The sequence below is a fragment of the Balaenoptera borealis genome (assembly GCF_965194805.1).
Source record: "Balaenoptera borealis genome assembly, chromosome: 11".
NCBI classification, from domain to species: domain Eukaryota; kingdom Metazoa; phylum Chordata; class Mammalia; order Artiodactyla; family Balaenopteridae; genus Balaenoptera; species Balaenoptera borealis.
The window spans coordinates 57,195,269-57,212,399 of NC_138868.1; the positions used below are offsets into that span (position 1 = coordinate 57,195,269).

Consider the following 17,131-nt stretch of genomic DNA (forward strand, 5'->3'; position numbering starts at 1 on the left):
ATTAGAAAGTTGTTTTTTAGCATATGTTCTAATCTGTCCTTGGTAAGAAAAGAGAAAAAAGAAAATTTATTAAATGTAATTATATTCCTTACATGTAATTAACATATTTAAAGGACTTCATCCACAAAGCTAATTACCTTTTGGCCAGGAGCTATGAATTTGTGACAGAGTTCAACATCTTCAGGACAATTTGAGAGAACTGTCATTGTTGTAGTCTTGAAGAGGCCCTCCATAACCTAAGAGAAATGATACAGAATTGCCTGACATGTAAGCTTCATGAAAAACCTGTTTAGGGCCCTGTAAGGACTGCTCTCCAGGTTTCAACGGCTATAAATCCATTAGGCCTCTTACTTCCTGAATATACTACAGCAAGTTAATTCAGTTTCCAGATTGATTAGAGGGGGCATCACAACTTCTCAGAGAAGGTTAAAAAAAAAAAGAAAGAAAAATGTCTGAACCTTCTGTTAACAGTTTCAATACTGGTGTTGAAGTGGGCTGTCAAATGAACAGATAAAACAAACTGATGCCTCTCTAAATTTCAGTATATTCACTTGTAGAGTCAGGACAGTTAACAGTACTTAGCTTACAGGATTGTTGTGAGAATTATATGAGATAATCCATGTATAAGACTTAGCTTAGTGCCCAGCTCAGAGAAGCACACTACAAACATCAGTTGTGAAGAGTGGAACATTTTGAAAAGTGCTTCATTCAGTCATTGGTAAATGAAAGTAAACTTTATGATTAGAGAAGCAATGAGATCTATCTACATCTAAATACATACACTTTTGCTTTGCTAAAGTATAAAGTAACGACACAAATCAGTATATAAGAATTCGTTCTACCAGGGGTGTCCATAAAAGTCTCATGGGAAAAACTTGTTCTCAGAAGAAAAAAGTGACTGGAATGAAAAATATTTCTAAAGTATTTTTAATCCAAACTAAAATTTTTGTTTTGATGTCAATGAAATCATATTGTGATTTCCAGATGTGTCCTCATAAAGACACATACATGGATTAAGACCAGGCTGCCCCACAGGCAGGTATCTTCCTTTCCTCTCTGAATCACTGGATACCCTATCAACACTGGAAACACAATGGGGCATAAGCGTCTGAGTAATTTAACATGGTCAGATATAGGAAAGAACTTAATTATCAAGTGACAACCAGATAGATTTATGTACATATATAAAATATATTTTATTTCTTTTTATATATACTTTGCATTTTTATATTATACATATATTTTGTAGAGAAGTCAGGAATAACTTGATGAAAGAAGAGGGAAAGGAGGCTGAAGATGTTTTACCTTGAGGCTATAACCACCTTCAATCTAGCAGTGAGATAAAGAAATCACTAAGTAACTGAATGATTTATGAAGCATTATATCCCTCAATCACTGCAAAAAGCCAATGTATATTGAGAGGAAAAAAGAACAGGTAGATTGGATAGTATGCTTGCATTGTTGAGGGACACAATACACAATCGGTAGGATGAAGACTCCGACAACTGGGGCTGTTACAGCAGTGTCTTTGATGGGCAGAACATTTCCATTCGAAGAAGGATATCACTGGCTTTTCTAACCTTGACTTTCAGACTACACTCTATAAATATATTTATAATAAAATAGAAACTTAACTGAAGGGTTAACATAACCCTCATGTTTTAAAAAATATATTTCTCAATAGCACTAAAATAATAATATTTAATTGCTTATACCTCATAAGAGGAAAATATCCTTTGTTACAATATTCTGATTTAATATTTAAGAGACTGCTCTTCATCAAGATAATAATTTCCACAGAATTCAATTTATCAAAGGGAGAAAACTGAGAGAAGCAGGAGCTTATTTTTGGGAGGAATATACCTTTTTCTTCTGTCTTTAGGAAAAAGTTTATATTCCAATTAATTAAACTATTCAATAGTGTATGCCCTGAGTACCACTCAGTGGAGTACCAAATAAATAAGAATTACTTAGTTATAGAATACATAATTATAGAGCAAAGATTATAATGTTTAATAAATTCTAACAATCTATGTATTATCTTTATAATCTTTCCCTCTGGTATTACATTGGGCAGCGGAGACAGGGACAAGGCAGAAATAGGAGGTAAAAGGTGTGGTTCCATTCTTTACAATACTCTCATTGCCTGAGTGAAAGAATAATAAAGAATTGGGTGGTGAGCTCAAACTGAAGCTGATTAAGGGATTTTACTGACTCGGTGAGGCTCAGATTCTGAACCTCTAAATCTAGAAAGGGATTAACTCAACAGTGTTCCTACTGACATTTTTGGCCAGATAATTCTTTGCTGGTGGGGAGGGGGCTGTGCATTGCAGGATACTGAACAACATCCTTAGCCTTTACCCACTAGATGCCAGTAGCAACCCGTCTTCCTTACTCCCCCACCCACTCCCTAGTAGGGACACCAAAAATATCCCCTGGGGGACACTGGTCTAGAGAAATCAGTGGGAGATGTTAAAGGGGTATATGTAAGTGGACACTGTGGTGTGTGGCCACAACATCCCTTCAGGACCAAGATCTTTATCCGCTAGGAACAGTAACTGCTGATGGTACCTAGTTGGGTCCCTCTTCAGGAACTGCCCAGGCCAGGAGGACTGCCTTACCCAAGGTTACAACCCTTCCCAAGCTAGCCCGCATCCAATGACTGGCTCACAGGAGGAGGCACTTGCCCTCCTATGGGACAACTATGAAGGACCATTCTAGCTCCAAAGTTTCTCACGGAATTGGCTAAGGTCTCTGTCTGTAAATGCATCACAGTTTAACTTGTCCCTCTGCCCAATGCTGCTTTCTTCCTTTCCTTACAGATATTTCTCTTGAGAGCATTCCCCAGTAATACCTGCACACAAATCTCTGCTTTAGGGTTTATTTACTAGGAAATCCAACCTAAGACAGGATAATAAAATTGTGTGTGACTCCATTCTATTTGGGAGTATACATGGTATTTCTGTTTTAAGTGGAATTGGGTCATTTACTGGGTGAATAAGAGTAGAATGAAAGAAGTAAGAGTTGATGAAAATTGCTAAAATAAACATCCTGTGATTAGAATTCCAAACTAAGATATTAACCAAAATGGTAGTGGATAGAGAATTCATAACAACAGTTAACACATTCTGGGTGCTTACTAAGTGTCATGAACTATGCTAAGTGCCTTATATATATTATCTGCCTAATCCTATGAATTAACCTATGAAATAGGAATTATTATTCCCATTTTATAGATGAGAAAACTGAGACTCAGAGAAATTAAGTCCCATGTCTTAGGTCACACAGCCAGTAAGTGATGGAGCTAAGAATCAAATCCTGGTTCATCCATCTCCAGACTTGTGTGCTCTATATGGATTTATGGCCACAGCCTCCTGAAAAGGCTCCCACCCCTATTTTTATCTCCCTCTAAATCATTTTTCATAATGCTGCTAGAGAGATACTTCTAAAATATAACTCTGACCATGGCCTTTCCCAGCTGAGAACTTTCTCCTTTACCTTTTGGATTAAGTTCAAACTCCTCAGCATGGCATTTAAATACAGTCTTTCTTTCATGAGCTGACTCTTGACTATATCTCCAACTTCATCCCTGTCCCCGAGCTCTGACAGCTCCTGTGGATGTTTTCTAATACTATAGCTACAGACATGTTTCTCTAACTATAAAGACGTTTTGTTTATTTGCCTAGCAAATATCAAGAGCTACTATTTACTAAGCCTGCTTTGTGCCAGACTCCATACTAGATGCTTTATATTATACATACATAATCTTTCATTTACTTCTCACAATAACCTAATGAAATAGCTACTATTATTCTCGTTTTATAGCTGAGGAAGCTAAAGATCACTAAGGTTAGGTAACATCATAACAAAGTTAATGGCAGAGCTTGGACATGAACTTAAATCTGTTGACTCCTTAACTTTAAAAACTATTACACTAACAGCATTCAGTAGATGTTTATTAAATTAAGTAGTTCTCCATCTTCTTCATTCTATGAACACCTGTAAGGCACAGATGTCGGAGGTAAAAACGTATACAGAAGCATTTTAATATGTCACAGATGCCTGATATTTAGAAACTATTTTAAAACTTGAGTACCTACCTGCATGAGATCTTGAAGGCTCTCAAGAAAAGAAATCTCTGCTTCTACCATATAAAACTCTGCCAGGTGTCTCCGGCTCTGAGAATTCTCTGCTCGGAATGTTGGACCAAAGGTAAACACTTGAGTAAAAGCTCTGCAATTCAAGATTAACAGTGTAAAAATAGGATTCACATGATTAATTTTAAGTATTTAAAATATTCAGTAAGCTCTTAAGGAAAAAAAAAAGTTCTGCGCCTCTGTCTTGTCCACAAATCCACACATATTAGCTGCTACATTTCTTTAATGGGTGATTATAATAGTTTCATTAAAAATGTTACATTTATAGAAACCATTTTATTCCAAAGGAATTTGCAAATGCTTTACAAACCCTATGGCTTACTAAATATAGAATTATAACCACTTCTGATGCACTCTACTGCAGCTGCCTTAAATAGCAGGCAACTACATTTCACAGCAATTGAGAACAAAGTGAAGGAAAAATACCACAGCCCAAGAAGCCACACAGAGAATCTAGATAGTAACAGTTAAAACCAGAATTTCATGTGGATAAGGCAAGTCAATCATTTTCTAAATATATGAAAAAAAAATATCAGATATGTATGGTGATTTGCCTTGTTAGGCCTACTCAAGTCCTTTACGCCCACCTAGGAGTTTTAATCAATGCTCAATGACCCCTGACATTTGGGGGGTGGGGTGGATTTTGAAGAACTGTCTGCTTTACTCTCTGGTTTTCAAGGACTATAGCTCAACAACATAAATGGAAAAAACATTCTTATTTTTAAATTTCTGCAGGGAAGCAAACATGACACCTTCATTCTTTAACACTTACAGTCTCCTTCACATGAGAAGAGGGCAACAAGATTAGATCAAGCATATATGAAGGAATGAATATTTCCTGAGGACCATGTAATCTTTTTTTTTTGAAATGTATTTATTTAATTTATTTATTTTTGGCTGCGTTGGGTCTTCGTTGTTGCGCGCGGGCTTTCTCTAGTTGCAGTGAGCTGGGGCTACTCTTTGTTGCGGTGTGTGGGCTTCTCATCGCAGTGGCTTCTCTCGTTGCTGAGCATGGGCTCTAGGCCCGCGGGCTTCAGTAGTTGTGCCATTGGGGCTCAGTAGTTGTGGCGCGCAGGCTCTAGAGCGCAGGGTCAGTAGTTGTGGCACATGGGCTTAGCTGCTCTGCAGCATGTGGGATCTTCCCGGACCAGGGATCGAACCCGTGTCTCCTGCATCAGCAGGCGGGTTCTTAACCACTGAGCCACCAGGGAAGTCCCAAGGACCAAGTAATCTTTGAATTTTAAGGTTTTGCTAGAACAAAACAAGAAGTTTGGGGCTCCTTAGCTGTTATCCTCAACACTTTTCATTTGTCATCAGTCAAATAATATCAAGATCAGAAAACAGTACAGAAAACAGATTGTAGATGTACATACCAGGTTTTTTTTTGTTTGTTTTGTTGTTTTTTTTTTAAGTAAAGATAGTCTGGGAAACTAAACAGTAAACAATTATAGTGGAAATCATGAGATTTATTTTTTCTTTCAAAGGCCATTTCAGTTAAGGCCTAGTTGGTAAGAAGCTTAGGAATTTATGTTTTGGTTCTATAGCCACCTTGCTGAGACCATGATCAGTTAACCTCCGAGAATCTTAGTTTTTAATGGAAAAACAAACCGTAAGAATTCAAAATATTACTATGATAACCTCTCTCCCAAGATTCAGATCCAGACTTGCCTACTAGAATGTTCCTAAACACACTGACCTTACCTTGTCCAAAATGAAAACTCTTGCCTTGCTCCCCAAAACAAGCAAAAACAAAATAATGAACAGTATATTTTCCCCAGCTCTGTTAATCTCAGTTAACCCATCTCGTCACCCAAACCAGATCCCCATCCCTCCCTCACCGCCCACACACTTCCCTATCATATTGATCACAGAATTATATTGTTTATACCTAGGAAAACACTTGCAGATCTAAAGACTCTTCTTTATTTCCACAAATATTGTCTTAGTGTCAACTCTTGTGTCCGCCACCTGCCTTTCTTCCTCCAGTCCCAAACGACTATAAGTTCTCAAACTCAAATCTGATTATATCAGCCCTAATTTAAAAATCTTCAATGGTTCTCCCCTACTCAAAGGTTAAAATTCAAACTTCTAACTTTGACTGGACCTTCCTTCACAAAGCCTTTTCTCCAGCACACTGAGGATACTCTCCTTACATGCCCCGCATGCCTTTAGGCTTTTTCATTGGCTGTCCCCTCTCTGTAGTGCCCATCATTTGTTCCTCTCTCTCCAAATGGCAAATTCCCATCCATCCTTCAAGACTTGACTTAAATGTCACTTTCTCTTTGTAACCTTACCATACACCCCCAAATTTATTGTTCCCTCCTTTCTATGACTGTAACACTTTGTTTATACATTTATTATACAGACTGTATCACTTAGAATTATAATTGTGCATTTTGTATCTTTCTCCCTCAATAAACTATGAAATTTTCTACAGTAGGAATAATGTTTTATTCATCTTTGCAACTCCGGTGCCTAAGATAAAACAGGTGCTCAAGTTGAATGAATAATAATGAGGATGACAGGCTTCTTCAGTTGTAAACTGGAAAAGCACAACATCCTTATAAACAGTAACATTACAAATAATGTACAGAAAAATACTCAGGTATATTTTACTGTGGCTGTTACTCAATAGCTAAAATGGGTCAAACAATTTAGGTCTGCCCCAAACAATAAATTCAAAAATTACAGGACCTCGAGCTTCTAATCTATGACTATGCAATCTCTAGGTAGGTTGGCAATAGTATATTTAAATAAATAAAATGACATTCTTTTCAGGCACTGCATCACAGGAAATTGTACATACAGATGTTCACTAATAACAAAGAATATTCTATTGAAATTTTCCAGGGCATAAATAGAAACTCCATGGCATAGGTGGAATTTACTTTGGAGGCTCTGAGGAAGACTTCTAAGAAATGGGCAGTTATCATCCTGAAATACAAGGAGGCCAATGGGATTGCTGTTCAAAAGAGACACATTATATGTGTATTAAGGTACTAGATACAGAGAAAACAGCGGTATCTAAAAAGAACTACAGATTCAAGTCACAAGGGTACCTACTTCTCACATGGATAGGGAGGGAGCTCCAAGATGTTTAACAATAGGGATTTTTTATTTAACAATGGTTAATGATTTTCTCTATCAATATAGGGTAAACTCTCTTGTATAAAATATAGAAGAGGATCAAGGATTTTTATTTTAGTAAGGATCAGATTCTAATTGTGGTACCCAAAAGTTAAGTATTATTCTAATAGGGTAAGTAAAAATCAATGGACATGGTGCTTTCTCTAAATTAACAAAAAGATAAAATAAGCTGGAAGGTATGTTGACAAATTGCCTAATTTAGCATCAAGTTGTTAAGCAGATAAATGTTTAAATCATTCAATAAAGATCACCCCACATCAGCGTCCAGTGTTCTATAATAAAGTAGTGAAAGTAGTAGTAGTGATAGTGGCTACCATTAGCAAGTGCTCCTTGTGGGCCAGGCATTAGATGTGAGAACCTTACAGTTAACTCCTTTATTATAACTCAATAAAGGATAAATTGTTACTTCTATTTTTCAGTCTAAGAAATTGAAGTTCAGAGAGGTTAAGAAGCTTTTCCAAAAGTCACAGAGTCATAGCCTAACAAGCGGTAGAGGCCAGATTCAAATCTAGCTCTGACTCTAATGATCACAGCCTTCATTATGATATTAAAATAATGATGCTCATAACTGAACATGGACAAACCCAGTAAATAAGAGAGAAAAATTTGTAATATGCGCTCCCCGCCTTCTCAAAGGTAACTAGGGTGAGTAGTTTGGTATATTTATCTTCCTTGTGAATAGCTTATTTGTTTTATGTGTTAAAATTATAGCTCCCTAGGATATGTTGCTTTCATGCAAATAATGAGAAGATAAATTTTAATCAATATTTTGTAAACTTTAGCAAGACATTTAGCCTTTCTGGTCTTCAAATTCTTACATGAGTGGGAGGTGCAGGCAGTTTGGCATTATTCTGTAGTATCTTTTACAATAATTTTGTTTCTAGGTCCATGTGAAATCACTATTATTTTAATTTATGCTGATTTCTTCTTTTTCCTCAGTCTTCCACACACATGAAAGCAATTTGCAGCCAGTCTTGGCCCAAGCAATAGTTAAAATAAGATCTGAGAACAAGGCCATTACTAAAATAAGATACAAAACCAGGTGAAAGGCCAGTACTGCTGTGAGAAGAGACCAGCGAAAAAGAAAACACTCAGTACTAAGAATCATTCTTGTGCCAATTATGGAGAAAGGAAAGCTATATATGGAAAGTCCATGAGCTTGGAGTTGATGTTTAAGATAACAAAAGTACATTCAATACACATCAGCTAAGATAGCTACAAAAATGGCTTTTTAAAAATAAAAAGTAAAGTTACCAAAAAGAGGTTCTACAAAGGTCACTTTCTCCCTTGTGTGGAGTTTTATGAAGCCCTAAATTGGCAAGTGGATTATTATAAAATAGTCACTGATTGCTTTGCCATTTATTCCTTCTGGCCCTGAAATTTAAGAGCTAATCTTTATATTTTGAAAGAAAAGAGGAATTACTGCCTTGTTAGCTGGGGAAAAACTTATCGTTCAGCATAAGGGGGATCAGCAACTTTCCCTAAGGCCGCCCACTCCCAACCTCCTATCACTTCCCTACTGTCATTCAGGAAACATTCACTGAACTGAAGTGAACTCACAGACAACTTTAAACTGACTTTTAAAACAGTCTTTGTCAAGTGGTATTCCCATCATCCAGAAAACAATCATCTATTTTACTACTGCTTTGTATCCACTGGATTATCAATACTGTGACATATTTGTCACTCATTGTTTCTACATGCCTAACAGAGTGGACACCAGACACCTCCTTTTCAGCTTTCCCCCTGTCCTTTATCTTGCAATAGTACACTTGGTGAAAGGGTTTATCAAGCTATGTAGCTCTCACCATTCATCAGCTCTTAACAAGATGTCTTAGTGAGGATGCACTGTAAAATCTAAAAATTTCTTCTTTACCACAATTGCTAAACATTTCTGCAAAATTAATTTTCTTTAACATGTCCTAAGTATCTGATTTATAACTGAATTTGAGGTCCAAGGAAATTTAATCTTAATTGTATAATGAGATTCAAAGTTCGATAGAGTCTGACAACAATCGTGCTAAAGGGACTGGAGGGTTGGCTACTCTTCTCTGATGAGCATATGAACTGGCGGAGGGACACTTAGCAAAGGGAATACGAAGCACACAGGTCCTAAGGCAGGAAAGAGCCTGACAAGTTTGAAGAACAGAAGTAGGCCAGCAGCAAGACGAATGGTAAGAGATGAGGTCAAAGAGTTTGGAAGGGATCACAACACGTAGGGTCTTCCTCGTAAGCCATGGTAAAGAGAGTCTGAATTTTATTTACTACTCCTTGAAATACTCTCTCCTCTTGGAATATTTAACACTGTATTCTCCTAGTTTTCCTATTTATCTGATCTCCACCTCTGTCTCCTTCTACATACACTAGCTATTCATTAAACACTAGCACTCTTTGAACCGCAGTCCTAGAATCTCTTTTCTCACTGTATACACTCTCCTTACATGATCTCACCTCAGTCAATTAATTAATTTTCAATTAATTACCTATTGGCACACAATTCACAAATTTGTATCTCCTGCCCAGACTTCTTCTCTAAGCTGCAGAAGCATACATCCGCCTACTTAGTCCTTTCACTTGTCACAAACAGAACTCATGCCTCCCCTGACCCCTCACACTGGCTTCAGTCTTCTTCCAACCTTCCAGGTCAATCCTCCCATTAGGGTCTTTAATAACACCATGTACGACTGTTCATAGAGCCTCTTAAAATTAAAATAAATGACATATACAGATGTAATTATTTGTTTAATGTCCATCTCTTTCACTAGACTGTAAATTTCATGAGTAACCTTATCTATTTTTTGGTTCATTATAGTACCCTCAGTTCTTAACCCGGTGCACGACATACACTAGACAATTAAAATTTGTCAAATAACTAACTCATTTTCTATAAAATATGCTGATCCCCAAACTTTGAACCTTTGAAACAGCACTGGGAAGGGGGTGAGGATAGAGGAGTAAGAGGAAGGTGGTAAACAGAATATCAATTACTAAGCAAAAAATTCTGCTATTCCCTGAAATAATTTTTCACAGAAGGCACTAAGAGATAAAAGAATCAGTTTTTTGAAAAGACTGCCCATATATTAGTTTTTGCTCTGTAGGCAACAAGTACATCTTTGAAAAGGACTAGATCAGATGAACATCTTTAGTTAGCAAAGATTTTACTTTTTGAGAAACTGAAGTATTACCACATGAAAACAATTTCCCTTAGTCTTATTCTATGTAAACAGAGAAGCACCTGTCTCTTTCGCTTCTGCCAGAGTGGATACCAACATGTTAAGACAAGTATTGCTATTTCATCATTCCTGTAATGATGGACTCTTCAGAGGACTGACTGAATTTAGAAAACAACATTTTAAAAAAAAATTATTTATTTATTTAGGTTGTGTTGGGTCTTCATTGTTGCGTGTGGGCTTTCTCTAGTTGTGGCGAGTGGGAGCTACTCTTTGCTGCGGTGCACGGGCTTCTCTCGGTGCGGAGAATGGGCTCTAGGCCTGCGGGCTTCGGTAGTTGCGGCACTTGGGCTCAGTAGTTGTGGCGCACGGGCTTAGTTGCTCCGTGGCATGTGGGATCTTCCCGGACTAGGAATCAAACCCGTGTCCCCTGCACTGGCAGGCAGATTCTTAACCACTGTGCCACCAGGGAAGTCCCAGAAAATAACATTTTTCTCAAGGGTCAAAGTTTGCTAATTGTTCTTTCTAACTGTGTATTTGTCCTCACATTTTTAACAAGATACTAAAACCACCTTTTAAAAAAGGTATACAGGGCTTCCCTGGTGGCACAGTGGTTGAGAATCTGCCTGCCAATGCAGGGGACACGGGTTTGAGCCCTGGTCTGGGAGGATCCCGCATGCCGCGGAGCAACTGGGCCCGTGAGCCACAATTGCTGAGCCTGTGCGTCTGGAGCCTGTGCTCTGCGACAAGAGAGGCCGCGACGGTGAGAGGCCCATGCACCGCGATGAGGAGTGGCCCCCGCTTGCCACAACTAGAGAGAGCCCTCGCACAGAAACTAAGACCCAACACAGCCATAAATAAATAAATAAATTAATTAAAAAAATAATCTGTTAAAAAATATATATATATATTTTAAAAAAAAAGGTATACATTTTGTCAACTGCATCTACTCATGCCTAGATTATCCCTCTTGTATTTCTCATATTTAGCAGTCCTTGTACTGAGGAACATGAAAGAGACCATGTGAGAACTTTAATTTAGGTACATGCACCACATGGTATTTACATGTTATTTTAAGTCTACAAAGATTTCAAAGTTTTTCTGAGGCCTGATACTGTAGCAGTAGATGAGTCATTATGGCATTGAACTATCAACAATTTCCTGGGCTCAAGTCCTGTACTGATGACCCATACTTTTTAAAGGTCATCACAGTGATTAAGTTAAGCCTGTACTCTAAAGACCTAAATTGAAATTCTGGCCCCTCTACTTATGAACTAGCCAAGTTAACTTCTTTGAGATTAAATTTTCCCGTGTGAAAATGAAGTTATTAAGTATGTATTTGTCATGAGGTTATTATAAAGATGAAACAATATGTAAAAAGTTTTATGTAATATTAACTATATGGTAAGTGTTCAACAAATGGGTAAGAGTTTTGTTTGTTTTTGTTTTCTTGTGTGTGTGTCTCCTTTCTTTCCAAAGGTCTACAGTTCTGATTTGGTTGGCCTCAAGACCTCTTTATACTTTCAGTCAGTGCAAGAGATTTTGTTTATGTAGGTTATGTCTACCAATATTTATCATTAAAACTGATAAAATTCTAAAAAATGTATTAACTCATTTAAAAACGATAAACCCATCCTATGTCATAAAAACATCTTTTTAATAAAATTCATAAGAGGAGTGGCACTGTTTTACATTTTTGTAAATCTCCTTCATATCTGGCTTAATAGAAGACAGCTGGGTTCTCATCTGCTTATGCATTCAATCTGTTCCACTATCACATGTTATAAAGACTTTGGAAAACTTCACTGTATACTCAAGAGAGAATAAAAATGAAAAAGACAAATAGTGGCTTAGTATTATTATGAAAATAGTCTTCATCTCAAAGGACTTCTCTGAAAGGGTCTCAGAGGGCCCCAGATCAAACTTTGAGAACCACTACATTAGGCAATGATTCTTAAGGAGGAGTATTAATTCTGGGCTTTACCTCTGTTGACTTCCATTCAGAAAATCTAGGGAGGGTTCCGGTCAGGAGTATATTTAAAAGTTCTACAAGTAATTATTATGTGAACTCCTGATTAACAACTACTACCTTAAAAAAAAGTTAAGATCACTAATCAAAATACTTAAAAAAATTTTTGATGTCTATAATTTTTTAAATAGACAATAACATGTGTTGGTGAGGGTGTGGAGAAACTCCTTGCACATGCTGGTGGGAATGTAAAATCATGCAGTTGCTGTGAAAAAGTCTGGTGATACCTTAAAAAGTTAAAAATAGAATTATCAAAAAAAAAAAAAAAATAGAATTATCATATGACCCAGCATTTCCACTCCTGAGTACAAACACCAAAGAAATGAAAACAAGTGTTCAAAAAACTCCCTGTATGTGGATGTTCAAAGCAACATTTTTCATAGTAGCCAAAAAGTAGAAACAATCCAAATGTTCACCAATGGATTAATGGATAAACGAGATGTGGTATATCCATACAATGGAATATTATTCAGCCATTAAGAGGAACAAAGTACTAATATATCCTACAATATAAATGAACCTTGAAAACATGATGTTAAATGAAAAAAGACAAATACAAAAGGCCAGGACTTCCCTGGTGGCGCAGTGGTTAAGAATCTGCCTGCCAATGCAGGGGACATGGGTTCGAGCCCTGGTCTGGGAAGATCCCACATGCCACGCAGCAACTAAGCCCGTGCGCCACAACTACTGAGCCTGTGCTCTAGAGCCCATGAGCCACAACTACTGAGCCCGTGTGCTGCAACCACTGAAACCTGTGTGCCTAGAGCCCAGGCTCCACAACAAGAGAAGCCACCGCAATGAGAAGCCCACGCACTGCAACAAAGAGTAGCCCCCGCTGGACACAACCAGAGAAAACCCGTGCGCAACAACGAAGACCCAACGCAGCCAAAAACAAACAAAAAAAGGCCACATATGGTATGATTTCTTTTCTATGAAATATCCAGACTAGGCAAATCCATAGATACAGAAAGCAGAAAAGTGGCTGCCAAGGGCTGGGGAGAGGAGGGAATGGCAAATGACTGCATCACAGGTATGGGGTTTCCTTTTGCGGTGATAAAAATGGTCTGGAACTGTATAGTGGTGTTGGTTATATAATATCACTAAAAGTAAATTTCATGTTATGTGTGCTGAATTTTATCAAAATAGAATTTTTAAAAAGTTTATTGAAACTAGTTGTCCATGAGTCACTTTACACATGTTTTATTTCATTCTTGCTACGCTATAAAGAGATAGCAAGTGGTGCTATCTACTCTATAAGGCAGATGATTTCACTTCATTTACAGTGGAAGAAACTGAAGCTTAGACAAGTTAAGTAACTAGTACAGAGCAGCATACCAAAGCTGGTTTTAACCAACACAATTTGACTCCATGGCCCACTTTCTGTTGTGCTGCATGTGTGCACTCTTCAAAACTAACAAGTACAGCACAGATGATCAATGGTCCCATAAACCCACAAAACACTACCATATGCTCCAAAGAGAAGTTTTGTACCTTTAATGTCACTGTTATCTGATTGGTTTTTGCCTCTCTATACAAGGTCACTTCATTCTTGGTGGCTGTTCCTGATACACCTTCCTTCTTCCACTTGTTATCTCTGCAAGTGTCACTTCCTACCACTTAACAGCTGCTTTTTTCTGTCTTATGCTTTATCTACAGCCCCTCCTTAGTGGAAAGGGGAGAGTCATTTATAAGCTTTGATGGTCAATCAGGATACTTTTCCACTCCATTTTAGGTTACAAAAAATGATAACACATAACACTGTGGATCCTAAAAGGTTAAACTTGAGTTAAAGGAGGCTTTGTTAGAAATGCTTAGATGATCTAGAGCAGTGGTTCTAAAACTTTAGCACAATTAGAATCACCTAGGGCTTGATAAAACACAGCTTGCTGGACCCCACCCTCAGAATTTCTGCTTCAGTAGGTCTTAGGGTAGGCCTGAGAGTTTATATTGCTACAAGTTGCCAGGTGATGCTGACGCTCCTGGTCCAAGGACAACACTTGGATAACAAGTGACCTACAGTGGTTCTCAATCTTGGCTGCATAGAATAATCTATGGTATCAATACTTCAAAAAACAATCTTGATTCAATGCAATCCCTATCAAATTACCAAAGCCAGTTTTTCACAGAACTAGAACAAAAAATCTTAAAATTTGTATGGAGACACAAAAGACCCCGAATAGCCAAAGCAATCTTGAGAAAGAAAAATGGATCTGGATAAATCATGCTCCCTGACTTCAGACTATACTACAAAGCTACAGTCATCAACACAGTATGGTACTGGCACAAAAATAGAACTATAGATCAATGGAACAGGATAGAAAGCCCAGATATAAACCCACGCACTTACGGTCAATTAATCTACGACAAAGGAGGCAAGACCATACAATAGTGGAAAGACTGTCTCTTTGACAATGGTGCTGGAAAAACTGGACAGCTACATGTAAAAAAATGAAATTAGATCATTCTTTAACACCATACACAAAAATAAGCTCAAAATGGATTAAAGACCTAAATGTGAGACAGAACACTATAAAACTCCTAGAGGAAAACATAGACAGAACACTCTCTGACATAAATCACAGCAATATCTTTTCCGATCTGTCTCCCAGAGTAATGGAAATAAAAATAAAAATAAACAAATGGGACCTAATTAAACTCAAAATCTTTTGCACAGCAAAGGAAACATAAACAAAACAAAAAGACAACCCACAGATTGGGAGAAAATATTTGCAAATGATGTGACCGACAGGGGATTAGTCTCCAAAATTTACAAACAGCTCATGAGGCTTAATATCATCAAAACAAATAACCCAATCAAAAAATGGGCAGAAGACCTGAAGAGACATTTTTCCAAGGAAGACACATGGATGGCCAAGAGGCACACGAAAAGATGTTCGACATCACTAATGATTAGAGAAATGCAAATCAAAACTACAGTGAGATATCACCTCACACCAGTCAAAATGGCTATCATCAAAAAATTCAGAAACAATAAACGCTGGAGAGGGTGCAGAGAGAAGGGAACACTCCTACACTGTTGGTGGGAATGGAATGTAAATTGGTACAGCCACTATGGAGAACAGTATGGAGATTCCTTAAAAAACTAAAAATAGTGCTACCATATGACCCTGCAATCCCACTCCTGGGCATATACCTGGAGAAAACCATGGTCCGAAAGAATACATGTACCCCAATGTTCACTGCAGCACTGTTTACAATAGCCAAGACATGGAAGCAACCTAAATGTCCATTGACAGAGGAATGGATAAAGAAGGTGTGGTACATATATACAATGGAATATAATTCAGCCATAACAAAGAATGAAATAATGCCATTTGCAGCAACACTGATGGACCACGGACCTAGAGATTGTCATACTGAGTGAAGTAAGTTAGACAGAGAAAGAGAAATAGCGTATGATATCGCTTATATGCAGAATCTAAAAAGAAATGATACAAATGAACATATTTACAAAACAGAAACAGACTCACAGACTTAGAGAATGAAATTATGGTTACAGGGGTTGGGGAGGGTGAAGGGAAGGAATAGTTAGGGAGTTTGGGATTGACATGTACACACTGCTATATTTAAAAAGGATAACCAACAAGAACCTACTGTATAGTACAGGGACCTCTGCTCAATGTTATGTGGCAGCCTGGATGGGAGGGGAGTCTGGGGGAGAATGGATATATGTATATGTATGACTGAGTTGCTTTGCTGTGCACCTGAAACTATCACAACATTGTTAATTGGCTATACTCAAATATAAAATAAAAAGTTAAAAAAACAAACAAAACAAACAAACAGACAAAACCCTAATCTTGATGCCCAGAAAAACCAATTAAATCTGTTTTTCTGGGGACTTGAGCTGAAATCTGATGCATCTGTATTTTTAAAAAAAGCTCTTGAGACATTCCAACCACTGATCTAGACCTTCTAATTACCAATTATGATTGAAAGTAAAAGGTACAAATGATACAAAAGGTGTTATTTCACAAAAAGGGTACGATTTGCATAAAAGCTCTGGACTAAGAATGAAATAAAACATTTCTAATATTCCTGACAGATTCCAAATCAGAGCTTGGTCTATAAACATAAAAGCACAAAGGGACCATGGCAGACTAGAAACAGAGGCAAGTTCCCTTCAAAGGAGCATTTAGCCTATAGAAATAATGTAGAAAAGTGTCTATTTCTTTGCATTCATCTTCCCTGAATTCTAGAAGGTGGGGGAGTCGGGGAGGGAGGGGGTGGAGGCAGAGGAAGGAGGGAGGAGGAGAAGAGGATGAAGACAGACACAAACAGAATAGAGAAATGTCCTTTTGAACCCTGCAGTAAGTCTTTCACATGTGTACCAAGTGAAAGACTAATTAAATCTGTTTCACAGCTGCACCGTATGCACTAGCAAAACATGAGGAAAAAACATCCACCAGTAGTAAAATACATAATTTTTGGCATCTTCATACAAAGGGAATACCCTACAGTAGTGAAAACATTATACAACATGGATCTAATTTAGGAGTATAATGTTAAGTGAGTAAACTAAGTCACAGAATATATACATATGATTCTATTTATACAAAATATAAAAACCTTTAAACTAAGCTGTGTATTATTTATAAATATGAACA

General features: G+C 37.5%; 1 protein-coding gene across 9 annotated transcripts in view; it reads right to left on the reverse strand.

The window, feature by feature from the left end:
• The window catches only part of NARS2 (asparaginyl-tRNA synthetase 2, mitochondrial), a 144,405-nt gene that overhangs the window by 38,668 nt on the left and 88,606 nt on the right, over nt 1-17,131 (reverse strand). For 8 of the 9 annotated variants that reach the window (XR_014231775.1, XR_014231776.1, XM_082343369.1 and 5 more), the window contains 3 exons: nt 4,101-4,233; nt 138-236; nt 1-38 (listed from right to left, as the gene is read on the reverse strand). Coding sequence is in view for 7 of the 9 variants with exons in the window: in XM_082343369.1 (XP_082199495.1) it covers nt 1-38; nt 138-236; nt 4,101-4,233 (270 nt within the window). In the remaining 2 variants the exon portion in view is untranslated. The remainder of the gene's footprint in view (nt 39-137; nt 237-4,100; nt 4,234-17,131) is intronic. The other variant, XM_082343373.1, reaches the window with a different exon arrangement.